Below are 27,138 nucleotides of genomic sequence, written 5' to 3'. Positions count from 1 at the left end.
GCTTGGGTTATATAGCTCCAGGCTAGCCTGGGCTACAGAGTAAGACTGACTCAGACATCCAAGAGGAGTCTTATGTAGCTGTGGATCCTGCGTACTGTACTCCCAATCTGCCAGGCAAGATATACCCACGGGTGCAGAGTGACATGCCTGCTGTGGGAGAAACCAACCGCTTTCTGATCGGATTTGAAACCCAGTCTAAAGAGGGACTTCATACCTGATATTGTGAAACTGTTTCAAAGCCCGCTGCCAGCAAGGTCACTCTAGGGCAGATTCTATGATTGTTGTTTTGCTAAATGGACATATAGCTAAAGTACTTTCTAGTATTTATATAAATATAATGTAAGTGTATTTTTATTTAGATTCATATGTAGTATATACATTTATGTTTATATCCATAGGCTGGTGCTGCTGTAAATTGGCAGGCCTGCCTGCTGGAAAAGCAGCTCGATAAACACAGCCTGTGCTTGTGTTTGTGAGCTGGGGAAGAGGGAGTCAGAGGCAGGTCTAGGAAATCCCCCAGAAAAGTCTCCTCGTTGCAGGGATTGAGAGTGCAGGGACTCATAACTGAGCAGAGAGCTGAAAATAAGTGACTGTTGAGTGCTCAGCCTGAAATGGGGCCTCCTCCCTTCCTGGGCTCAGCAAACATGGCGGGAGAGGGACTGAAAGCATTGTAAGAGCCAGAGCATGCTCCGAAACTGTCTTCTGGGTATGGCGTCAGCGGGGTAACCATGAACACATAGGAGCTGTGGAAACCTGTGCATGACCAATACAAAATCAGATCCTCCCCTGGGGAGCTGTGGGTCTTCAGTGGGTACCAGGAGGGTGCAGGGGATGTGATCTTTCTCAGTAAATAGCCTCCCACCCGCGTTCATCCAGTTGACCCTAATTAAGCTTAGTGATTCAAAAACAGTAATACTCCCCACACAATAAACCGTGAAAGCTAGTTGGAAACAAGTGTGGCGTGAGCAGGACTGGGAGGGGGTAAGAGAAAACGGATAGGGAATCCAAATCCCACAATACATTGTATAAACATGTGGAATTGTCAAGAATGATGTTGAGTTTTTTAAAAAAAAACACCTAAGAAAAATAAGTAAATATAGAAAAGAAGTGCTGATAACTCCCCGGTAGCTTTGGCCTCAGCAGCAGAGTAGCCTGGGGTCTATTGATGACGTCCCTTGGCCGTAAGTCCTCACTGGAAACGTGAGGAAGTGATCTTAGTCCAGACGGAAAAGGAAGACGACCCAGGACAGTCCATTACTGTAAACTCCAACCCTGGCACCTCGGGATTTTAGAAAAGAAACACAAAGATGGAACCAGTGGTTTTGAGAACAAGTTTTGGTCACTGGTATTGGCCTGACTGGTGGATCTTGGATGCGTTGTTACTTCTGAGAATGACACCATGAGTCCAGGATAGGGCTGGCACCCTGATGGGGGGGGCATATTTGCCAGGTATGCCCTAAGGGGTTGTTGGCTTAAACAAGTGCTAGCATGCTGTGTAGACGTGTTGCCCACATGTGCAGTGTGGTCTGCAAGTTCCAATGAAGCTGAAGACTCCCTGGGGCTTAGTGATGCCACAGCATCTGAATGTCACCATCTCAAAACACATTCCTCATGTCCCCTGGGTGCCACGGGTGTTCAAGGGTCTGCTCATGCCAGAACAGAACCCTGGGTAGGGGTGTGGGGACTGCACCAGGTCAGGTGCTGCCCATGGTACTGAGCATTATTTTAGTGTTCTCCTGCTTAGAGAAGTCTGCTGTGACTCACCTTGTTGTTAACCAGCAGTTGCTCCACAGAGCAGAGCTGTATCAATGCATCTAAGTCTCATTTTTCCCATTCTTCAGGTATTCTTTTGCTCTTGTGGTTCTAGGAATAGCAGGTTATATGTAGCCTTTAGCCTAAGTGTGTAGTAGGCAATTCTATCCAGGTCTGCGTAGTCTATGATGTTTGCAAAGCTCACCTAGTGACACATTTCTCAAAATATCCCATTGTTAATTGGTTTGTAACCAACTTAATCTGTGTTGGTTTGCTTTCTTGTCACTTACAGCTACATCTCTAATATATTGTGAGGATTTTGCACAGCACACAATACCCATCACAGTCCATAGGCTCAGTATGTGTCAGCAGCTCTCAGAGTCATTCCATTGGATATAGTATGCCATGTCATCAGACAGAAAGTCCACTTGCTATCTGCTCTCCCTCAGGCTGGTGACTCCAGCAAGCTCAGTTTCATAATCTACTTTTGACTCTGATTTCAAGGAAGCACAATTAGGTTCTATTCTTTGCCCTCCACTTTTTACCTGGTACAACTCAAGTATTGGCCTAAAAGTTCGGAGTAGGTATGAAAAATGAAAAGGTTATGGGGGAAAGGCTAATATGCCAGGCTGGGTTTCCAGGTTATCTCTTATCTGCCCCATGGGACACGTGTCAGTACACACAGGACAGTGTGGAGGCACAGGGCATAGTGATCTTGAGTGAGTCATACTGATCTCCCTCCCTCCCTCCTCCCCTCTCTCTTTACCTGTCTCCGTTCCTCCATATCTTTGCATTTTTTTTTTGTTTTATGCCTTAAAAGCCTCTTAAAAATAAACTTTAAATTTATTCTTTGAGAATGTCATACATGTACTCATTGTGTTTTAAACATATTCACCCCATCTTCCTACCCAACTCCTCCCAGAACCCCAAGGATGACCACTCCCCACTTCATTTACTCTTTTGCTGTTTTTTTTTTTTTTTTTTTTTTTTTTTTTTTAACTCACTGAGTTGAGTGAGTGTTGTCACGTGGACATGTGTGTAGGGCCACACATTGGGCAACTGGCCAGGGACCACTTCCCTGAGGGAAACAGCTCCTTTGCTAGAGATAGGACCTTGTGAGTCCATCACTTATTTGTGATGCAATCGCTACTGGCTCGATCTTGTACAGACAGCCACAGCGGTTGTGAGTTCTTGTGTGCAATGGTCATGTCTAGAAAGCACTGTGTCTCAGCAGTTCTCCGCAGTTTTAGGCTCTCACGATCTTTCTGCGTCCTTCCACGGTGTTCTCGGAGCTTTGCGGAGAATGCAATGATATAGATGTTCCATTTAGGACTGAGGACATCACAGTCATTTCTGCCCCCCTCATTTTAACCTATTGTGAGTCTTTGTACTTGGCAACTCCCCCACTGTAAAAAGAACCTTCTCTGGTGAGTTCTCAGAGCTGCACTGACCTGTGGACATAATGATAAGTATTTAGAGGGCAGTTTGATACTATATTAGTTAATAGTAGGCTCAGTCCTGAGGTATGTGAGTTCCCTGACCATGGTTCTTGATCATATTTACAGTATTGGGCATGCATGTCTTCCTGTAGAGTAGGCTTAAATCCAGCAGCGCCTGGTGTCACATGACACTCCTGTCACTGTTCCATCCATGAGCGTATCTTGTCACATTGATCATCACTATAGTTCACTGCGTTGACTGCTGAGTAAGATGTGGATGACTCCCCTCCTCCTAGCAGCTTCTAGAGCCATGAAATCTACCCAGAAGGGAGGAAACTTCCAGTTCAGTTTCAACATGATCGTTCCATGTCCTGTGACTCAAGTATGTTATATCTTCAGCAAAAGGGTCTTACTATGACTCTCTGGAGTTTGAATACTGGCAGCAATAGAAATAGCTATTGTTTTGGAGGAGTTATGAGACCTCCCTGACCAGTATCTCACACCTAAAAGTAACCATCAGGTAAATGCAAATTAAACTACCTTGGGAGTCCATTTTACCCCAACCAGACTGCCTAAGATAGAAAACAAATTACAGCAAATGCTGGAGTGGATGTGGGGAAAGGAGAGCCATTATTCAGGGTTGGTGGGCATGCACACTGGCATAGCCACTATGGCAAACAGTGTGGAGGTTCTTCAAAAAGCTAGCAATAAATAGATCTACCACATGATCCAGCTCCGCCACTCTTGGGCAAAGGATCCCTCATACTATTACAGAGGTACTTGCTTATCCTTGGTCATTGATGCTCTAGTTATAATAGCCAGGAAATGGAAATAGCCTAGCTCTCTGCAAACAGATGAATGGGTGATGAAAATACAAAACAGATGCAGAGCGGAATTTACTTAGCTGTAAAGAAAAAATGAAATTCTCAGGTCAATGCATAGGACTGGATGTAATCAGTTTACTCAGATGCAGAAAGACAAATGCTGTATGTTCTCTCTCATATTTGGAGGCTAGATTTGGCTCTGTAGATATGTATTTAAATTGGAGCATTTGTAGAAGCCAGGAAATTAGAAAGGGACCATTGTGCTTGTGTTGAAGGGAGAATATTGGAGGAGGGACAGTCAAACACAGGCAGTAGGGGCTGGGCGAGAGAATGATGGGAGAAATTAAGTGGGGAAGTGGATGGGAGGCAAGAGTAGAAGAAGGAGTTTGAGGAGAGATAGATAATACCAGTGATCTTTGAAATAGCCACATAGAAACCTAGTGTCTTGGTCACTGTTCTGTTGTTGTAAAAGACACCATGGCCAAGGCAACTCTTACAAAGAAAGGATTTACTTGGGGCTTGCTTACAGTTTATTCCTTTCCATCATGGCAGGGAGCCTGGTAGACTATAGGCACCCATTGGGGCAGTAGCGGACAGTGCTGATCCACACACAGGAGTAGAGAGGAGGGAGAGGAGCTAATTTCCCATCCTTTCTTCCGTGTCCTTTTTCTTCTTTTATGTGCATGGGTAGTTGCTTTAGCCATGTGGATGCTAGGAATAAAATTTTCATCCTCTGCAAGAGCAACAAGTGCATTTCACCACTAAGCCACTCTCCAGCCCTCAGAACATGCAATCTGGGAAGGCCTAATTTTTATTCACAATTGAAACTTCGTAAGAAAAGGTTCATAATGACTCCCAGGTATTCATTAGCTTCCTATATTGGGTCACCAGGGTCTGACAACTGCTTGGGTAATAGCCATTGCTGAGATTAAAACAGTGACGATGACACACAACAGACAAACACAGTTTCAAACTGCATCAGAGGCAAAGCATGATGACATTTTAAAATGCAAACAAACAAACAAAAAAACCAAAAACCAAACCAAAACAAAAAACAACTACTCCAAACTTACTGCAAGGTTAACGGTCATATACCATTTGTAAGGTGTGCCTTGCTGACTTTAGAATGTAAGCCAGGCCACATTTTGTTTAAAAGCTGGGTCATAACGATAAGAAGAATGGTCCCAAACACACAACCTCAAACCAGCTGTTGCTGTTTTTTGTTTTGCTTTGTTCTGTGGATCAAGTTTATTGTATGTAAAGTGGTTGCAGCAGGCTCATCTTTCCAACTGGTTTCCAAAGCTGGCCTTGGGTTCATGTTAGAATCCTTTCTCTCCCTTGGTCGGCATGAGGAACATGTGAGTGGAGGTGTGGGGTCATGCTATGTGGGTTATTTTGAGCTCAGATCAAGATTAAATATTTGATCCACAGTATCAGTCTTTTTTCCAACACCACAGAGGTGTTTTTTTGTTTGTTTGTTTTAGACTATATTAACTGTTTTATGTGTCATTTGCTTAAGAAACTCTGTGATACTAACAATACCTTTTGTCTCTTAGATTTCCAGGACTTCCACCTGTCAATAATGCGGCACCCTCGTATGCATCTGGCCAACCCCTGCCACCATCATCTTACCCAGGCCCTGGGTCCACTTCCTCTGTCACCCAGCTGGGCAGTCAGTTCAACTCCATGCAGATCAACAGCTATGGTAAATGTACATTGTCATTGTTCATTCAGGGCCCTTATCTAGTGTTCTTTTGTGGTGGGGAGAATGAGCCTAGAGCCCCAAACATGCTAAGCTATGAGCTATACTTCCACTCTCCTCATTGGGGCTTCAACTTCAACAGAGGTTGGACCTTGACCAAAATGTCCTCTCCTGGCCTCTCATTGTGCCGAGCTGCTCTCCATGACTCCTTCATGCCATCAAAAATACTACCACTTGTGAAACTTACATATTATCAAGTTTGACTGCCAGCACAGTGTACGGCCTTGGTTTCTTCTGGGCCACAACCTCTGGGTACTGATGCCATTCTTCTCTTAACCACAGTCAATCCCCAGGCCCTGGCTGACTAGCTTCTGTTGTCCCAGAGAAGCAGATGTTTTTCTCTAATGGCTCTGGTCTCTTATTCATCACAGCTGGTTCTTCAGCTCCAGATGACACCACAGTTTCTTTGTTTGTTTTGAGACAGGGATCCTCCATGTAACCCTGGATGACCTGGAACTCACTCTAGACCAGGCTGGCATTGAACTCAGAGATCTGTGTGCCTCTGCCTCCCAAGAGCTGGGAGTAAAGGTGTGCACCACCACTGTCAGACCAACACCATGGATTCTTTTTCCAATACCATGGTTTCTCCCCCCCCCCTCCCCCCGTTTGAGACAGCCTATCCTGTCCTGGAACTCAGTCTGTAGACCAGGCTGTCCTTGAACTCGCAGAGATCCTCCTGCTCTGCATCCCCAGTGCTGGGACTAAAGGTGTGCTTTCAGATTCTTTACATGAAAATATCACACAAATGGCCCTGGTAGAGTCTTTGCTGTCCTCGGACACTTTACAAGTCTGGGCTCCATCATCCGCACCTGCTCACATCATCATCTTCTAGGTTACAACACAACAATCCACTGATATCTGAGCAAACAAAGGCTTTTTCACCCCAAAGCTCAAATGTTATTACAATCCTCTAAAACACACATGGTCAGGTCTGTCCCAGCCATAGCTTACAACCTGGTTCCAGCTTATGCCTTAGTTAGAGTTTCTATTGCTGTAATAAAGCAGCACAACCAAAAGCAATTTGGGGAGGCAGAAAGGAGGGGTTTTTGTTTGTTTGTTTTTTGGGGGGGTGTTTGTTTGGTTTTGTCTCACAGCTTGTAGTCAATCATCCAGGGAAGTCAGAGGAGGAACTGGAGGCAGAACCTGGACACAGGGACTTGGATGGAGGCCATGGAGGAGTGTTGCTTTATTGGCTTGCTCTGTGTGGTTTGCTCAGCCTAATTTACAGAATCCAGGAACACCTACCTAGGACGGGCACTGCCCACAATGAGCTAGGCCCTTCTACATCAATCACCAATCAAGAAAATGCACCACAGGGCAGTCTGATGGGAGAGTTTTCTCAATTGAGATTCTCTCTTCTAAGAGGACTGTAGTTATGTAAAGCTGATGTTAAACTAGCCAGCATACTCCATTACTACTTAGGAGTATTGATAACACTCTCCCAGAATCCTTCTGATCTTTTTACTGGTTTCCAGATGGATGACTTAGGAAGCAACTAAGTTTCACATAATCCTAGACCAGGAAACAATGTGCATTTCTACTATAAATGGAGAGCCTATCAGTGACCCAAACCTTCTCCTAGTTATCTCTATCTGCTTCTGAACTCATTCTGTCAAGTCAATCTCAAAATGCAAATAATTTATTGACGGTGTAAGTTACCTGACTGATGCTTACCCTATACAATTATTTTTTTCTTTTATATTATTTTCAAGGTTCTATAAGAGATACAGGCTTTTAAAATTCGTTCATGGATCATGTGAAAGTAATGAACTGGAGTTAAAATCTGTACTGTTAAGAAGCCTTTCATTGGGGACTGGGGAAATGGCTCAGGGATTAAGAGCCCTTGCTGTTCTTGCAGAGGACCCAAGTTTAGTTCCCAGCACCCACATGACTGCATGACTGCTCATAATTGCCTGCAATTCTAGCTCTCTGGCTTTTGTGTGTGTATATATGTACACCCCCCCTCCCCCCCACACACACTACTAAACCTTTCTTTAAAAAAGTAATTTCTTGCCAGGTGGTGGCAGCACACACATTAAATTCCAGCACTTGGGAGACAGAAGCTAGTGGATCTCTGTGAGTTCAAGGCCAGCCTGGTCTACAGTGTGAGTTCCAGGACAGGCTCCAAAGCTACACAGAAAGACCCTGTCTTGAAAAAAAACACACCAAGACAAAACAACACAAAAGAAATTTATTACCCAAACTAGAGATGTTGCTTTTATACTCTTGGAATTTTTTTTTTTATTTGTACAAAATGCCCCCAAGTAGTAGTTTTATTACCTTCTGAGGGAAGATTTTAATTTGTGGCCATAGTATATAAACACGTGTATATTTTATAAGTATTGAAAGCAAGTGACTCTGTTATGTGCTTTGTAGGCATCAGAGCTGAGAAATGTGGCACTGAGGCATGGCCTTCTCTTCCACAGGTGCAGGCATGACTCCCCAGAGTCAGGGTGCCCCTGGCCCTCAGTCAGCAGGCTCCTTCCAGGGGCCTCCACAACATCCACAGCCATCCATTTTGCAGCCCGGATCTCAGGTTCCACCACCGCCCCCCACCGCCATGAATGGCCCTGGTGCCTCTCTTATGTCTCCACCAACTCTGAATGCCCAGTACCAGCCCCCACCTCCAGCAGGCCAGACCCTGGGTGCCGGCTACCCTCCACAGCAAGGTAAGGTGGGCAGGGTGAGAGCAAGGTTTGGGTTACCTGGAGCTGCCTTGAACCGGAAAGCAGGTTTGTTTCTGTGTCAACTATGAAGGTGCAGGAAGTAGACTCTGGATAGTCTCAGAAGAACAAGTTAAAGAGGAAGTGTAGGAACTCACTTATAGCTTCCTGCTGTATTCAGCAAGATGAACTTAGAGGCATACTTGATTCAGCAGTGTAATGTTGTCATCGAGAATTGCACCTGGGTTTAGAGATTGTCATTCCTTCCTTCCTCCCTTCCTCCCTTCCTCCCTTCCTCCCTTCCTCCCTTCCTCCCTTCCTCCCTTCCTCCATTCCTACTTCCTTCCCTCCTTCCCTCCCTCCATCCTTTATTCCTTTTTTTTCTTTCCAAGGAACCAACTATGCACCACAGATGGGAGGTTCACAGCTGTCTTACCCAGGAGGCTTCCCTGGAGGTCCCGCACAGATGGCTGGCCCACCACCTCAGCTCCAGAGGAAGCTGGATCCTGACTCCATCCCCAGCCCTGTAAGTGCTCCTCCTCTCCCACACAGAAGCTCTACCACATGTTGGCAGTGAGTCCTCCGGGGCCTGTGGAAGGTCTGGGACACTGGCCACACCAGGAGACTCCTGTTCTCACAGAAGCACACTCAGGTTCAGAGCATGCTGAGGGCTCACAGGGAGGACTCTGCCTTCTGATCAGGGGAAGTTTAAGTCACAAGGCAAAGGGGACAAATACAGAGAGGGGTGAAGAATTTGGCTATTTTTATAATTCTATAGACTTGGAGGTTTGTGATAAAGTGTTTTGTGTTTATAACCAACTTCACAATACATTAAGAATACATTCAACTTTAGCGGCTCAGTATTTTTGTTGTTATGTTCATGATTTAACTTTTCTTATAGCCTGAGTATGGAAGATCCTCAGTGATGCCTTGTTCCCAGTAAGGTGTGTTGTGGCAGGTTGTGAAACTTTAGGAGGTAGGACTTACCTCGAGGAAGTCAGTCTTTGCTGGTAGTTTGCCCCTGACCTGTGGTGGTTTGAAGGGCAATGTCCCCTATAGGATTGTGTTTGACTACTTGGTCTCCAGCTGGTGGCCCTGTTTGGGGAGGCTCAGAAGGTGTGGCTTTACTGGAGAAAGTGTGTCATAGGAGGTGGGCTTTGCAAGCTTAAGTCCTTTTCCTGCTGGCAGTTTTTTCTCTCTGCTTCGTGTTTGTGGTTCAAGATGTGAGCTTTCAGCCTCCTGCTCCTACCGCCATGCAGGCCACATTCTGCCAGATTGTTCTGTTGTTTGGGAATCTAACCCTTTGGAATCATAAGCCAAAATAAATTCATAGCTCCGTCAGCTGCCTTGACCATGGTGTTTTATCACAGCAACCAAAAAGGAACTAATACACGCCCTCTTTCTGTCATGTTCTCTGCTTGTTGTCTGCTGTGAGGTACCCAGATACAAACATATGAATGCCACATACATGCTGTGCACTCTTCCACATACGATTCTGCACAGATATGTGGGGCTCAGCAGCCATGGGCTGAGTCTCTGAAAAGCTGTCATAAATCTTTCTTCCTTTAAGTTGTTTATGCCAAAATGTCTTTGAATAAAATAGAATTACTTGATTATTTGGGTTAAGAATATATGATTTCTGATAAGGTCCCTGGGCTTTTATTCTCACCAGCTCTATTCCTGTTACAGGCAGAGCCACCTTTAGAACCTTGTGGATGAACTTCCTAGTTTCCTGGCCTCCCAGTTTTCTCTGTCCGCTTAGTCTTCTAGGTCTTACCTCAGTCCCTGTCATCAGCAAACACTATGGACTTCTAGACTTACAGTTGTCTCTCCAGCCACTGCTTCCTGCCTTTGTAGCTTGTTCCCTTCCAAACTGCAGCAACCATTCTCTCCACCAGAACGTTCTTTGACTTACACGCCATCACTCTGAACCTTGAGTTTCCATGTGCAGGTGAATCTGTATGTGCCTTCCTGTTTGTACCTTTGTGTTTGTGTGGTGTATGCCGTGTGTTTGTAAATGTGCATGTCTTTGTGTGCACATGTGTGTTACAGGCAGGTGTTTATGCATGTATGTGTGTGTTTGTGTTCATACATGTGTGTGGTCATGTTGAGTATGTATGCAAGTTAGTGTTCTTGCAAGCCTATGTGTATGTATGTGTGTATCTGTAGGTATACATGTATTTGTGTGTGAATGAATGTGTCTGTGGGTTTGTATATACTGTGTGTTTGTGTTTTGGGGTTTGTATGTATAGGGGTTAGTATGTATGTGTGTATGTGTATGATAGTATATATATATATATATATATATATACACATACACATATACATATATATGCATGTGTGTACATGTGTATATATGGTGTTTGTGTGTGTATATATATGTATGTGTATGTGTGGTGTGTATATATTTAAATGTGGGTGTGTATATGTTTGTACATGTGTTTATGTATATGTATATATGTGTGTGGTATGTGCATATGTGTAAGTGTATATGTGTGATATGTGCATATGTGTAAGTGTGTATGTGTGATAGGTTTGTAGATGTGTGTATGTTTGTAGGTGTGGCTTTTTGTTATTGCCTGACACCCTCACCCCAGTGTTAGAGTTCCCCAAGGCTTAATCTTTAGAATGGCCTTTTCTTCATGGACATTTGGTCTCTAGGTCAACATTATTCAAAGGACACTCCAAGAACATGCAGCTGACATCAGCTGAGATCTCAAGTCTCAGGAATCCTTGTTCTAGGGCCTCCATCCAGACTGCTGGTCACTCCTGATTCCAGCTCCCATCCTCACATGTGTGCACAAATCCTAGATGACTTCTTGCCCTGTACCTCTGCTTTAGTTATGCTAGCTCTTCAAATTTGCCTTGTGTGCTCCAACTTGACTATGGACATTTCTACGGCCTGTATTTATGCTCCTTTCCTAGGCATATGCAAGGCCCAACTTATAGGCTCTATTTTTCATGTCTTTACTACCCATCTATGTCTCTCCATGGCCACACATCCAACTGCCTGCAGAGGGCAGTTTGTCACTGTTCCTCCAGACTGCAGCATCTACTCTACTGGGCAAGGGCCTAGTTTGTTCACTGCTGTCTCTAACACCTACACAGAGCCTACTGCTCAGTATACCAAGTGGAGGGGTGAGAAGATGCCACCATCCATCATGAACCTTGGAAGTATATATGTGTGTGCAAATCAGCCCCACATTGCTCATCTTGAAGTGATGACACAGCGGTGCCAGATGGAACCTGTTTGTTTTCCTCTGGCTGAAACGGCATATTTTACTAGTGAAATAAACTTTCTTTTGGAAGGAGAGTTGCCATACCCCAATCGCGGGCGAGGTACTTCATACAGCCCTTTGACTGTTTGAGCAACATTATGAAGGGATGGGAAGCTTCGTTACCAAAGCTCTTCCTCACCCTCTTCTTCATGGGGAGGATGTTCAGAGGCTGTGTCCTCCTCCCTCTTCTCCTCCACCACCTACAGTTCAAACAGTTTTGCCGTGAGCATCGCTGCTTAAGTGGCCATGCTTCTTCACTCGATTCTCCTCCTTGTGCATGTCTAAGAGCCATGCTCCCTTTCCTCTCCCCGATGATGTTCTATGATTCTGCAGCATTTGTGGAAATGATCCCAGTGGCACATCTGAAGGGGAAAGAGATCTGTGTCCTCTGGGGGAGAGAGCTGACATTTCACATGTCCGTGCGCTAGATCTCAGCACATACATGCAGGTCACAGCCAGTGACTGTTGGGAGTTTTTGCTTATTGTTTTATTTCTGATGCTGTTTCTCAAGAGTGTGCATTTGGGGTAAATCAAAAGCCATTTTTACAAATGGCTAGAACGGCTTGATATGATATTTCTTCCTCTTTTCTGTGTCTTGTTCTGACATGTGGATTTAACTAATAATGTCTAATTATAACATTGTTTCTTTGGGGATAGGGCTTTGAGAATTGTAAATGGATAATTCGAAATGAGATTTTTCAGGAAATATGGACTCCTGTTTGGTTACTGTGTAGGTTAAGTGTATTTGGTACATGACTGTGTCTTCATAGTGTTCACCTTAGACTTTGTTGGTTGGAATAATGGTGCTAAATGTTAACATTTAATAATGGAAAAGCAGCTCTTCTTTTGAGTAATACAACGAGCTTTGTGGTTAAGTGTGGAGTATAGTCACAGTGATTCGATACTTCTGTGCACATCTTTTCCATGGTAGCACCTTGTCTGTGTCTTGCTGTGGTAGTGATGTTGGGAACACATCCTTTGTTAGGACTCAGTCTCTAAGGAAGGCAGAAGGCACACAGATAAGGTTTAAATTCTGGTTAGGTCAGTTGCCAGCACCCTTTGGAACCTGTGATGCCAACACCATCTGCTCTGGGTGAGACTGGAGCAGAAGAGAACACTTTGGAGTTGGCTCAAAGTCAGCATTGTCACAACAATGGGAAGCTGTGCGTCTTTCAAGTTTCTCCAGCCTGGATGCATCCTATCGCTGTCTTCTCATGCTTGACTTTGTTTTTCATATTTGTTTTTGCTTTTGTTTTGTTTTTTTCAAGACAGGGTTTCTCTGTAGCTATGGAGCCTTTCATGGAACTCACTCTGTAGACCAGGGTGGTCTCAAACTCACAGAGATCCACCTGTCTCTGCCTCCCAAGTGCTGGGATTAAAGGAGTGTACCATCAGTGCCTGGCTTTGACTATGGTTTTGTCTTCTACTTGTTTTTTTTCTTTACCCCCCCCCCTTCTATAGAAAGTGAGGCCCGAGGGTGGAAAGGGAGGAAATAGAGGAAGACAGTCCCTAGGCTTACGTCTTGTTTCCCTAACTTCATTCTACTCAGTTGTGCTCACAATTTTTAATCCTAGATAGTTATAACAAAAAGGAAAAAAATTAAAATATCTTGTAGTCTTCAGCAACAAATACTATTAGTAGAAAAATATGTTTCCAAGTTAGACGAAAATATTTGGGGATCTTTGTTTCTGATGATTTCTAAACATAGACACGCCTGCCCCAAGATGCCTTATATTCTTTGTAGGGAAAACTTAGAAGTCAGCTGAGGGAAAGGATGGATGCTGAGTACGAGGCAAGCAGCTTGAGCTCAGATATTCTCAATCATTTTTTCTGTATTTTATTATTTTTAGAGTGTTCTTTTGATTACAGAAGTATTTTCATTAAAAGGTTTTCAAGTTTCTTTTTTTCCCTAAAGTATTTTTTCAAATGCTTGTCTATGGTTACAATAAAATATAATAAAAGATAAAATATAATAAATAAGAATAAGGACCTCTGAAAGGTCAGGGTCCGAGCTAAGAGCATTACAGAATAGGGTTTGGGGAATTTGATAAATGTTGGTATAAAATTGTGAAAGTGATGAAGATGAAGCTGAAGGAATGGAGGACTGATTTCTCTGAGAAGAAAGAAAGTATAAAAGGTGTCCCTCTCTTTTTTCCTTTGTCTCTTTCCCCTTCTCTCTTTATCTTCCCAATACTCTCCCTCTCTCTCTCTCTTTTCCCTTTCTCTGGAGAGAGAGGAGAGGAAGAGGGAACAGGAACAAGCCACTGTCCTCCTTAACTGAGCGCCAGGAAAGTTGTGACTTAGTGTAATTCACTCTTAACATCTTGTTTATCAGATTCAAGTGATTGAGAATGACAGGGCCACCAGAGGCGGACAAGTCTACACTACCAACACCAGAGGCCAGGTGCCTCCACTGGTCACCACAGACTGTGTGATTCAAGACCAAGGTATTTGTTTTCATTTATTATTTTTATTAATAATTTATTATTATCATGGGTTTAAGATTACTCACTGGTTTAAAAACAAATACCCTGACTCCATTCATCAATACTATTATTGATGGGCAACCTCATTTTAGCAGAGAATAGACCAATTTGCTATTAGTCGCTCAAGAACCTAAAAGGTGCTTCCAGGAGTTATACTCTCTGATGTAGTAGTCCAGAGAACTTCGAGATAATGTCTGTCTAAGAAAATTTCAAGTTTTGATTTATAGTTTAAGGTAATCGGTCTCCTACCTGGGTTGGATTTGAGTGCCCTGCTGGGCATTGTGAGCAGAACCATGAGGCAGAGCTCTGCTAGTCAGCTCACCTGCTGTGGCCTGAGGACACTGTTTTCAGTGGTCTTTTACATTCTGGTTCTTGGTTCCCACCTTTACACCCGAATAAGGGGAAAATGAGCTCCATCCTCCTGACACGGCCGGTGCCTGTAATATCCCTGAGCCTTGGGTTGGGGGCACAGGTGTGATATAGTTGTTCTGCTTGTGGCTGAGGAATGCAATCACTTATTCTCTGCACTTTGCACAGCTGTGAATCTCTGCATTCACTGCTATTTACTGAGTAAAGGAACTTCTCTGATGAGATCTTAGAACTGCACTAATTAAAGATGTAACATGAAAAATAAAAGACCCAGAGTCAGATATCGGGGTCCAAGCTTCAAGCTGAAGATCAGAGAAGCAAAGCAGCCAAGCCACTAGCTCTTACCACTACCTCAGGCAGAAAGAGCTGATCCTGTCTCCAGAAGCTCTCACCAAGCCTCAGATGGCTGCTTCTCCTCAGCGTGGCTGGAGACTAATCTCAGAATACATACTGAGTCACTGGGCTCCTGTCTTTTATATACCTCTCTAGGGCTGGGATTAAATCTAATTCTCTTTAGACTGATTCAATCTTATGTAGATATGGGTGGCCTTGGGCTCACAGAGATCCATCTACCTCTGTCTCCTGAGATCTGGGACTAAAGGTGTGCACCACCCCTGCCCAGATTCTGTAGCTAATTAGTGTGGCTGGCTTTGCACTCTGAATCCTCACGCAAGCGTTAATAAATCGTCAATAATATATTACCACATAAAGATACAAATTTAGAGGGCAGACTCTAAATGGACTCTAAATAGCAAAAATAATAGTAAAAGATTTGACTCTGGAGCCTGTGAGATCTAACCCTGGATTCTTGACCAGATTTACAGTATGAGGCATGCATTTCCTCCTATGAATAAAGCCTTAAATCCAAGAAGGAGGTGGTTGGTACCCATAACATTCATGCCATATTGCAGTGAGCATTATCTTGCCATGCTATTTGTTACAGTAGCTCAATGGATCCACAGCTGGGTGAGACTGTTGATAAGTTTCCCCATAAGTGGCCTAAAGAGTACCTTCGGGTACCATGAGAGGTAGCCAGTAGGTAGGAAGCTTCCTAGTCAATACCAATTTGATACCTCCATATCCTCAGCAAAATGCATTGTGTCTTCAGTGGTAGGATCTTACCATCAAGCTCTGCTGGGGAACCAAGGGCAATGAGAATAGGCCCTGGGCTTTTCATCTGACAACCTATGGCTTCGGGGAGGAACAGTATCTTCAGTGTAGGGTAACTCCACTTAAATTCTTTTATATGAAAAAAAAATATGGATCTTATACAATAGAGCAGAAACTCAAGCAGAGTCGGAACCCGGAGGCAGGGCCTGAAGCAGAGACTGTAGAGGAACTGTCTTTCTCCTCATGCTTGCTCAGCCTGCATTGTTACAACCATTCAGGACCACCTGCCCAGAGATGGCACTGTGCTCAGTGACTTGGTCCCTCCCACATCAATCATTAGTCAAGAAAATGCCCCATAGCCTTGCCTGTCGGCAATCGGATGGAAGCAGTTGAAGTTCAATTTCCTAGGGAACTCTAATTTGAATGAAATTGAACAACAACAAAAAAACAAAAACAAAAACAAAAACAAAAAAAACCAACCAGGGCACTCTCTCTCCATCAGTGGTAATTTTCTAGTTCCCTCGATTCTAACAGGTACCCCAAGTTAAGCAAATAACCTAAAGATTCAACACTAGGATTCATATGTGATTGAAAACATGTGATGTTTCTTTTCTTGGGCCTGGGTTACCTCACTCAGTATGTTTTCCAGTTACATCCACTTGTCTGCAATTCTTATAATTGATTTTTTATGGCTGAAGTTGTATTGTGTATAGGTATCACGTTTTCATCATTCACTCATCAGCCGATAGGCATGAAAGCTGTTTCTGTGTCCTGGGTATTGTGAATAGAGCAGCTATGAACATGGATCATGCATCTCTGTATCAGGATACAGTCTTGGGTATATATCCAGGAGTTGGCTAGCTGGGTCAAGGAACCGCCGTAGCGGTGCCAACTGGGAGTCCTACCAACAGTGCCCTGGGGTCCCCCATTCCCCACATCCTCAGCAGAATTTGTGGTTGCATGTTTTGGTGATCTTAGCCATTCTGACTGAATTAAGATGAACCCTCAAATTAGTGTTAATCTGAATTTCCCCTGGGGGCTAAGGATGGTGAATACTCATAAAAGTATTTCTCAGCTGTCTGTATTTCTCCTTCTGAGATATCTCTACTCAGCTCCTTAGCTGACTTTTTAATTTGGTGGTTTGTTTTTGAGTTCTTGTATGTTGTAGGCACTAGCCCTCTGTCAGATGTGTAGCTGGTGGAGATGTTTTCCATTCTGTAGGCTGCTTCCTTTTTAGTTGACTAATGGTTTCCCGTGCTCTACAGAACTTTTTTAATGAAGTTGCTCTTGTTGATCACCGGTCCTGTTTCCTGGGTGACTGGTCTTCCAGAAAGTCTTTACCTGAGCTGAAATCCTAAAGTACACCCCTCCTCTTCCTTACCTGAGCTTAAATCCCTAAGTGTACTCGTTATTTGTTCTGGAGGTTACGCAGTTTGGGGGCGTCTAACGTTGAGACCTTTGATCAACTGGAAATTGATTGGTATTCAGGTAAAAAGAAGGATCCTTCTACATGTAGATATCCAGTTTGCCTCACGCAATTTGTAAACGATGACATGTTTTGAAGAAAAAAAAAATTAAATTGTTCTAATGACTAAACTATCCTTCATGCCACGAGTGTTACTTTAGTTCTCTTGTGTGCCATATGATGAAATCTAATGTATATTAAAGAGTGATTAGGATGATTTTAAAAGTAATATTTCTATTACAAATAGAATTTCAATTTACAAATTCAGTTTAAAACTTAGGGGGGAAATGTAGTAAATTGAAGTTGTGTTTGATAAATTCTCATTTGATAATATGACATGTTGTACAGCTACATACGTGCCATTGGCAGATGTGTTGGTAGAAGTGGGAACAAAAAACTGATTGTTGGGCTGGAGAGATGACTCAGCAGTAAAGAGCAGTTGCTGCTCTTCCAGAGGACCCAAATTCAGTTCCTAGCGCCCTGTGTCAGGCAGCTCCTGGAGGTCTAGTGCCCTCTTCTGGCCTCCATGGGCACTGCACACACAAGTGCTTACCCAATGTCCTACCTGCTGCCCCATCAGACAGCCAATACCGTAAATCAAAGAAAAAAAATAAATCTTAGTAAAAAAGAATGACTGTGAGCTTACAGCTGTATTCTTTCATGCCTTTGCATCTCTTTGTTTCATATCTTCCACTGACTCTAAACTCTCTCCAGTCTATAATTGGATTGCATTAAAGCCCAGCTTATGGAAAACAATAATAGTAATAAAAACACTTCTTTCATATCTCTCTAGTGAAATTCATCATGTCTTATGCGTGTCCTTGGAATATAGATTGCAGAATTTTACAGTACTCTTTCAGAAACAAAGAAGAGCTAATAGATAAGAATGGATTGTTTAGGTATACGCTCGTTCAAGAATCTCGGGCCAGGTATTTATCCTAACAGGTTTTGTCTATGTGTGACTTTGAATGATTCAGGCCACTCGAGCCCCCGGTATATTCGCTGCACCACCTACTGCTTCCCCTGCACGTCTGACATGGCTAAGCAAGCTCAGATCCCACTAGCTGCTGTCATCAAACCCTTCGCTGACATTCCATCAAATGAGGTAAGAATGACTTCAAAAAGTGATAATTCGCCTTATCAGCTGTTTTCTATACATTATTCCATACTCCAGGGAACTAGAATAAACTTAATTTTAAAACAGCTAGCCATTCAACTCATTTGTACATTGGAATCTCATAAGCAATATTATTAGAGTTCTGGGTACTAATCACAATTGTCTGAGTCATGTTTTGACTCACTGTGATGGTATATACAAAAAGTGTTGCCCAGAGGGATGTTGTGTGGTGACAAATCATGTGTCTAGCAAGGAGCCTTTATGCCCATTTGAGAGTCCTGTCGCTGAGGTGTCTTGTTGGGAGAAGTCCTTGACCTTAATACATCTGCTTTAATAATTACTGTACCAAAACGTTCATAAACTAAGCATTAGAAACACAGTGTGGATAGTTCTATATGTATTTGTTTGTATGGATAAATATACACCCAATATATAGTTTAGTAGTTAGTTAAAAAAAAAAAAAAAAGCAAAGTGGTTCATACTTAAAACCTGTGATTATAGGTTGCCATTAATATTGATCAAGTATTAGGTTGCTGAAGTATTTGATCAAGATATCCAGACTGATGCAATTCTGTTCCTCACTGCAGCCATTTTTTTAATGGTCCTTTGTGACAGCTGCTCAAATGTACAGGGAGAGAGATTAAAGCGGAGAAAGCTTTCAGTGAGGCTGTGACAAGACCAACCAGTCACAGGAGTGCAGCCCTGTGTGCCTAGCCACTGGATTCCTTTGTCTGTGCTAGAAAAGTTCCCACTCCCCTCTCCAAGGACCCTCAGGCTCGGGTCTAGGGATCCTGCGAGGGAGGCTGATCTGCTATAAGTAGCAGCACCTAATTAGGGAGGGGGAAGAGCCTCTGTTGAAGAGAACAGATTTGTTCCCTTTCCAAGGATGTGGAGGAGGGAGGAGGCCATGGGAAGGAAGAAAGATGGCACCCATGTGTACAGTGGCCTTTTATGCCACAGGGTCTCTTCCCTTGAGGAGAATGGGTCAGGGGAGGCCTGGAACTGGACTTAGAACCCTGGAAACCACAGTGTCATTCAGTGTCAGCTCAGGAAACGCATTCAGCAATTGTGGTCTCTTCTATTTCAGTCTCATAAATGTTACACAAGGCTTTAAAACTTAAAAAAATATATATATGCTGTATTTATGAGTGTTTGTCCTGCATGTAAGTACAGATGGAGGTCAGAAGAGGGTGCTGGATCTCCTAGGATAAAAGTTACAGACGGTTGTGTGCCACTATAAGTGCTGGGAGTAGAACCCTGGTCTTCTGCAAGAGCAGTTAGTGCTCTTAGCCACTGAGCCACCCTGCCCCAGCCCCATCAAAACTCTTTAAAAAAATCAAAATACTTAAGAAGGGTAAGATAGGCCAACATATATTGATAAAGAGATCCTGTGGTGTCTTACATGTGTAGCCTATTTAAAGTGTGCTGTAGCTATTGCTAATATTTTTTTGAAGGTAGGAAAGGGAAGGGAGAAATGTGATTATATTATAATATCAAAAAATTTTAAATGTTAAACATATAGAAAATTTAAATTAATTTCATGTTATCATCTAAATCCTATTAATGTTTGTTGTTTTCTCACTTATGTATCATTTTTATTTTTGTTTTTTGGGAGCATCTTAAGGTTAGTTGTGAATGTCAATATATTTCACTCAAGCACACGTTATTAACATGCTTACAGAGACAGAAATCATTTGTAATAAGAGTGTACATCATTTTGTCAATCAAACCCAACGCCTTATGTTTAAAAAATACATGCCTTAATGATAATTGATTACATTTGAACCAACCTATATACCTGTGTAACCTTGATGCCTATCAAAATCTAAACTGTCACTGTTATTCTAGCCATGCTTACCCTTCGCACAGCCTCCCTTCTCTGGTACCCACTGTTCTGATTTTCTATGAAAGATTTGTATTGATCTTCTAGTGCCTTATATGGGCAAACTTCCAGAGGGTAGAGAAGGCTCCTGTGAAAGGATTCTCTCTCCCTCCCCCCTCCCTGTCTACAGTGAGGTTTGTAGATAACTAATTAGCCTTTCTTTTTATTTCCGAGTAGTATTTCATTGTACAGGCATGCCAGTTTGCTTACATAGTTTTTCATAGATGTGCTGGCTTTCTTTACCTCATTAATATTACTGCTGTGGACATGCTGTACAAATTTTTCCATGAACATATGCTCATTTTCTTAAGCTAATATCCACAAATACATTGGAGCCTCTTAAGGTACGTACTCTGTGGTTTTACAAGAAACTCACAGACCATTTTCTGAAGTGGTTACATCATTTTTCTCATTTTGCATTGCCATGCCAGGTGCTCCGCATCTGCACCAGCACCTGACGATGTCCTCACTTTAATGTTACCAATCATGATGGGCAGAATCCATGAAATACTTTTTTTTTATTTCAAGGTTTGTGATTTGATCAAAATTTAATTTCAAAATGATGCACTGACTTGTATGCCATCCATGTACACATGAGCCATCATTATTCATGTCAATATTCGTTATATTCTGATTTTGTAGAGAATGAACACATCTAGGTGCATGTAATTCTCCTTTACTGAGACCCACTCCTCTTTCCCCCTTCTTCTCTAGGGACAAACACAGATGTTTGTCCCCATTGTATGACAATATGTAGTATTATTCTTCACCTAACTGGGAAGGTGGCATGTGACATTCACAGCGGAACCAGTCCCTCCCCATGCTGCTACCCTCCTACCTTTTTTTTCAAACAGCCCTGAGCCAATCTTTGAGACTCCCTTTTGCAATCAAACCGTAGGTATGCCAGCACACATGTGTTCATCCTGTATGTGAATTACCGTGTTCATGCTGGCACAGCTGTGCACTGCTCTCCACTTTTCTGTTTTCTGTTAGTGTGTCTTGCTCTCCTCCCATGCTGCTCTTCATAGAGCGGCGTCATCTTTAACAGTGGACAGGCGTGCGTACAAGTTAATAAGAGAAACATCGTCACCCACTGGGTGTGTCCATGTGAGGTGCACCCATCTTGGCAGCACAGAGCTTTTGCAGGATGAGTCTGAGGAGCCGTGCTCTTGTAACCGTACCTAGACGGACCCCTCGCCCCTCCTCCGGGTGGGGTTGATGCAGGTGAACTTTCTCTGTCTTGCCTCTGAGATCTGTAATGTCCATAATCAGGAGAAGATGAGCTTATATCTTAAAAGCTACCCTCCCAGAATATGTAAAATAAGAAAGCATTCTAGGCAGAAGTTCTGTCATGTATCGAATCCTAGATGTGGGATTTAGGTTCCTGGCAGTGTCATTTTTTGGGTATTCTGGTCTCATTGCAATGAATTTGCCCAATTTTTAACTGGGCACAAGCAAACCCTACTCTTCACCTCCTCCTGAGAAAGCTAACTTGGGTCAAATATTCCTGGAAGGGAGTTGGGACTCAGTCAGTAAGGTGACAGCTTCATGGGCAGTGAGAGCCTCAGTTTTGATCCCAAGTCCACAAATAAAAGGTGGGCAGAGCAGTACATATTTGTTGCTGCTCTAGCACTGGGGCAGAGACAGGAGGTCCTAGGGTATGGATGGACACCCAGTCTAGCTGAATTAGTGAGCTCCAGGTTCAGTAAGAGACCTTGTCTCCCCACACCCAATAAGTTGGACAGCAATGGAGAAAGACTCCCAAATTTTACCTTAGCCCCCTCTACACATGTACATACATATGCATATACTCCCATACACATACCTACATCACCCACAGACATGTACTTACCCAGAGAGACAACATACATATGCTTGGAACTGAATAAAACTCATCTGTTGTTTGCTGATGACACAAATATTTAGACATCTTATTACATGTTTGTTTCAATAAGTTTTGAGACAAGGGTCTCATATATGCTGGCCTCCATCTCACTATGTAGCCAAGGATGACTTTGAACTTTTGGTCCTCCTGTCTTCTCCTCCTGAGGAGGAATGCAGTATGGGGCTGGAAGCCACGGGCTCCATGCACACCAGGCCAGCTCTCCCAGCTGAAACACACTCCCAGTCCCCAACCTTCCTGTTATCATGTTAATATTAATAATGTAATTATTCAATGATGTGTTTTTAAAAATTAAGCCTATCTAAAAAATTAAGTTGTCTAAGGAGATTTGGAGTATTGTTAGGGAAAAAAAAACTTTCAGCCATTAATCCAAGTCATTTATGTCAAGACCCGTAAGCCTGATATGTCCCTTTGTGTCAACTTGAGCTTCATGGAAGTCTCCAAGCTTTCCAAAGCCATGAGCAGACTGATTTGCTGACTTCTGAAATCTGGCTTACTGTTTGGAGACAGTGTATACTGCTCACTTCCATGCTTCTGACAGTGCTGCCTCCTCTGACAATGCAGCCCCTCTGTGTCAGAAGCTCCTCCCCTTTCCTCAGAGCAGCAGGAGGGTCACTGTGAATGGGCAGATGTGCCAGACAATGTGCCTGCTATAGCAGAGTCTCCTTGAGGAAGAATTTTCTGCTCAAAGAAGCCGGTCATTCTTACTGATTGAAACAGAAGGAACAGAATAGGGCCGTGGAAAGGATGCTGGAGCTCCAGGGTACTCCTGTAGTTCTTGAGTAGTACTTTGAGAAAGTGTCTATTCTAGGGGCATCTAGCTGGACCTAAATGGGGAGAGCCACTGACAGTAGAGAAACACTATTGAAAAACTCTGCCAGCAGGTCGGGGTAATTATCCCCATTTTAGAACTCTCTCTCTCTCTCTCTCTCTCTCTCTCTCTCGCTCTCTCTTTCCTTCTCCCTCTCCCTTTCCCTTCCTCTCCCTCCCTCTCTCTCCCCCTCTCCTCATCCAACCCACATTCACATCCCCATATGCTTCTCATAGAAACCCCAGATTCTACATGTTCAAATGTGAATTTCTGATCTTTGTTTCTGTTCATTCTTTATATATACCAATAAGTTATACCATCATTTACCTAATGGTTCCCATTAGAAACCAAAACTCAGTAATTATAGTTAGGTAACAGAATGTGAAGGACAAGGCTGTTTTAGGTTTGTGTTTTACTATTATTATTATTTGAGATAGGGTCTCACTGTGTATACCAGGTTAGCCTCAAACTTACAGAGATCTACCTCCCTTCTGAGTGCTAGAATTAAACTTGTGTGTCACCATACCCAACCCTCAAGGAAATACGTTTTAAAATACATTTTGGGGGCTGGAGAGATGGCTCAGTGGATAAGAGAACTGACTGTTCATCCAAAGGACCCAGGTTTGATTCCCAGCACCAACATGTTGGCTCACAATCATCTATAAATCTAGTTCCAGGGATCCAGTACCCTCTTCTGGCCTCTTTGGGCACCAGGAATGCACTTTGTTCACAGGCATACATGTAATCAGAAACATTCAGACCCCTAAAATAAAAATTAATAGAAAAGATTCAAACAGAATACCTCCCTAAGCAAGTAGATTATATAAGAATAGTTTTCCATATGGATATCATTTAAAATTATTACCCTCTGTTCTAGGTGGCTTGCTATTTTCAGATTTCCTAAATGCTTAGGGTTTTGTCTGTAGTGGGATAACAGGGCCATCTCCACACACTAACAGTTTTTTGACTTGGTGGCTCTAAAACAATTTATGTAGTACAGTTCATTAAGAGTTGGTTCTGTTCTTGGACAAAACCTTTGAAAGTATGCATTGTGTTAGCAACGGCCTGCAAAATCAAACCTTGCCAGGAAGTTATCATCAGGGACTGTTTCTGCCAGCGTTTGCTTTGGAGATGCCTGTGTTTTCAAGGGCAGGGCTGTGCCCTCATTGTTGAACTTATCACACTGCTTTGAAACTAGGCTTTAAGTGGGACCCGCTCCTATGTGCAAATATAGCTAACCCTAAAGCACTGTTTTGATCAAGTTACTGATCGTGTTAAAAAATTTGTTAAATCGTTTTATTTTTGATGTAGTACTTTAAAAAGTGAGGTGGAAATCCTCAATTTCAGGTACCAAAAGACTGAAGGTTGTAAATTATTTCATTCAGATTCTTTTCTATGAAATATGAGATCTTTACATTTTGTGCCTGCATAGTTATGCAATGAGTAATAGCCATTATAAACCAGATGGCAGACCCTTTATTCCATCTATGGCTGGCTGTGTACACTTTTCCATCATAAGTGAATAATTAAAGGTCACTTGCTTCCCTGCTGCATTAGCAGGGTCGAGCTTTGGTCTGTAGCTCTCTATACTTTGCTGAAGGCATCTTTCTTGCTTTATGCTAGGAACTGAACTAGACTTTAGCGATACGGAGAAAACAGCAGCGACCCTCGACCAGGACATAAAGGGAAACTGCACACATACAGCTATTTCTTTTCTTCAGTGTGAAAAGGGCTCTACAAATCTAGTCTTGTCTGTGGAGTTCAGATTTATGGAACATTTTCCCTGAGATGGCTTTAATAAAGAAGGTTGTCCTCCTGTTCCTTACGCCTGTGGTCCTTTCTTTGAATGACTTCCTATTCTCACAACTCAGTGCACATAAAGGAGATACCATTGGAAAGTCAAAAAGAATGCATGCCCAAGAGCTGGAAAATAGTGCTAACAGAAAACGAAAATGAGCCTAGGACCAGCGTACTCTGCCAGGGAAGGGTTCACACCCATCTGGAAGGAACTGATCACCAGGCATTTGACTTTTCAGTCAGTCTTCCGTGCAGGAGGTGACATATTTTGGCAGAGCAGTTCCTCTGTTTAACATACCAAAGGAAAAAACATTCTGTCTCCCCAGAGCATAGTTTATGTCAGGATGACGGTGTACATCCATCCTCCTTTCAGGAAAATTACAGCTTGTAAAGTACATGTCACCCTCTTCCTCCCTCCTCCCCTTTCTTTGCTCTTTTTTCTTTTACGATGAGGCTCTGCAGGTCAGGGCTGTTTAAGGTGGCAGGACAAGGAATCGATGCTTCCGAATCTCTGGCTGGAAACTGGAGTTCTTCGGGCTCCACTGGGCTGAGAGGTGCTGGCCAGGCTTTTATTTGGTTAAGTACATAGAAGGGCATTCCTTTTTCTTACTAATAACAATGGGCCCTTTTGTTGCTCTGAGTTTATGAATGAACTTGCAGCGTGAAGCTCATCCTTCATACCCCTGGAAGGCCAAGGTCACCCAGAATCCATCAGTGGATGGAGTAGAGTTCTTTTTGAATAAGAAGGATCTCCTTAGGGTTGCATAGACAAAGACAGACTAAAGCACAGAAATGTGGTCAGTTTGTAGGTCTTTAGGTTTCTAAGTTAGTGTTTTCAGCACAGCCACTCATAATTGGGTCTGTTGGTAAATGCTGCTAATGAAGTATAAGTTTGTATCATACATTGGCCATTTTGTTTTGTACTAGTAAATAACTATAGATGCCGTTTATAGCTTTATCTACCTTTCCACAAAATCTGTGGTTAATAGAAATCATTTTGGAATCCACTGATGTATTTTTAATAAGCTCGTCCACATTCATGAGAACTAACATAACTTGTTCTCTCTTATTAAAAAGACAGACTACCCAGAATGGACAGATATTAAGACATTTATGAAGAATCTTAAGATATTTAGGAGCCAGATGGTGGTGGCGCACACCTTTAATCCCAGGGAGGCAGAGGCAGGCGGATCTCTGTGAGTTCAAGAACAGCCTGGTCTACAGAGCTAGTTCCAGGACAGGCTCCAAAGCCACAGAGAAACCCTGTCTTGAAAGAACCAGTGAAAATTGACACCATTCCTCAAATTGCAGTGTATGGCAACTAAGTGACAGAAAACCAGGCGAGGGACAAGCAGGTGGTCATACCTCTCTTGTGCAGGACTAGAAGGCAGGTTCTGCCTGTCACTTTATCCGGTCTCTGTTGAGCATCCGCTGTGTGCTGCTATATGTTTATATACTTTGTGTGTTGTTAGAAGTTCACATGAACAAATAAACAGCTCCTTTTCCATGTACCTATGCTCTATAATTAAACTACTACAAAATATTGTGACCTATTTAGTCCCTTGTGGAATGTTTTTTTCTTTGATCTTTTTTTTTTTATTTCTCTTTATGTTGTTGTTGTTTACTTTAAATTTAAAACAAGCTTGTTTTACATGTCAATCCCAGTTCCCTTTCCCTCCCTTCCTCCCCTGTCCCCCACCAACCAACCTTCATCCTGTCCCCTTTCTGCTCTCCAGGGAGGGTGAAGCCTTCCATAGGGAGTCTTCAAAGTCTGTCATATCATTTGGAGCAGGTTCTAGGCCCTCCCCCATGTGTCTAGGCTGAGATAGTATCCATCTATGTGGGATGGGCTCCCAAAGCCCATTCATATACTAGGGATAAATAGTGATCCATTACCAGAGGCCCCATAGACTGCCCAGTCCTCCTAACTGACACCACATTCAGGGAGTCTGGGTGGGTCCTATGCTGGTTTCCCAGCTATCAGACTGTGGTCCATGAGCTCCCCCTTCTTCAGGTAAGCTGTTTCTGTGGGTTTTCCAGCCTGGTCTTGACCCCTTTGCTCTTCACTCCTCCCTCTCTGCAACTGGATTCCAGGAGTTTAGCTCAGTGTTCAGCTGTGGGTGTCTGCTTCTGCTTCCAGCAGCTACTGGATAAAGACTCTAGGATGGCATATAAGGTAGTCATCAATCTCATTATAGGGGAAGGGCATTAAAGGTAGCCTCTCCACTATTGCTTAGATTGTTAGTTGGGGTCATCCTTGTAGATCTCTGGACATTTCCCTAGCACCAGATTTCTCTTTAAACCTATAATGGCTGCCTCTATTATGGTATCTTTTTTCTTGCTCTCCTCTATTCTTTCCCTGACACATTCTTCTGGCTCTCTCTCCTTGTGGAATTTAAAAGGAGACTTTCAACTAAAATTATTTTTGAATAGATGTTTCAAAATCCTGAATTAACTATTAAGGAGTGTGCTATAATATA

The 27,138-nt window shown here is 43.0% G+C and overlaps 1 protein-coding gene across 1 annotated transcript in view; it reads left to right on the top strand.

Annotated features, from left to right (window-relative positions):
- Sec24d (SEC24 homolog D, COPII coat complex component) overlaps window positions 1–27,138 on the top strand; it is an 83,059-nt gene that overhangs the window by 10,605 nt on the left and 45,316 nt on the right. The window contains exons 4-8 of the mRNA XM_051185562.1: window positions 5,572–5,720; window positions 8,204–8,446; window positions 8,833–8,966; window positions 14,054–14,165; window positions 18,126–18,253. Of these exons, the coding sequence (XP_051041519.1) occupies window positions 5,572–5,720; window positions 8,204–8,446; window positions 8,833–8,966; window positions 14,054–14,165; window positions 18,126–18,253 (766 nt within the window). The remainder of the gene's footprint in view (window positions 1–5,571; window positions 5,721–8,203; window positions 8,447–8,832; window positions 8,967–14,053; window positions 14,166–18,125; window positions 18,254–27,138) is intronic.

Source organism: Phodopus roborovskii, unplaced genomic scaffold, assembly GCF_943737965.1.
Source record: "Phodopus roborovskii unplaced genomic scaffold, PHOROB, whole genome shotgun sequence".
Classification (NCBI taxonomy): domain Eukaryota; kingdom Metazoa; phylum Chordata; class Mammalia; order Rodentia; family Cricetidae; genus Phodopus; species Phodopus roborovskii.
Note: the sequence above shows the minus strand (reverse complement) of the source record. Positions and strands in the feature narration are given on the sequence as shown.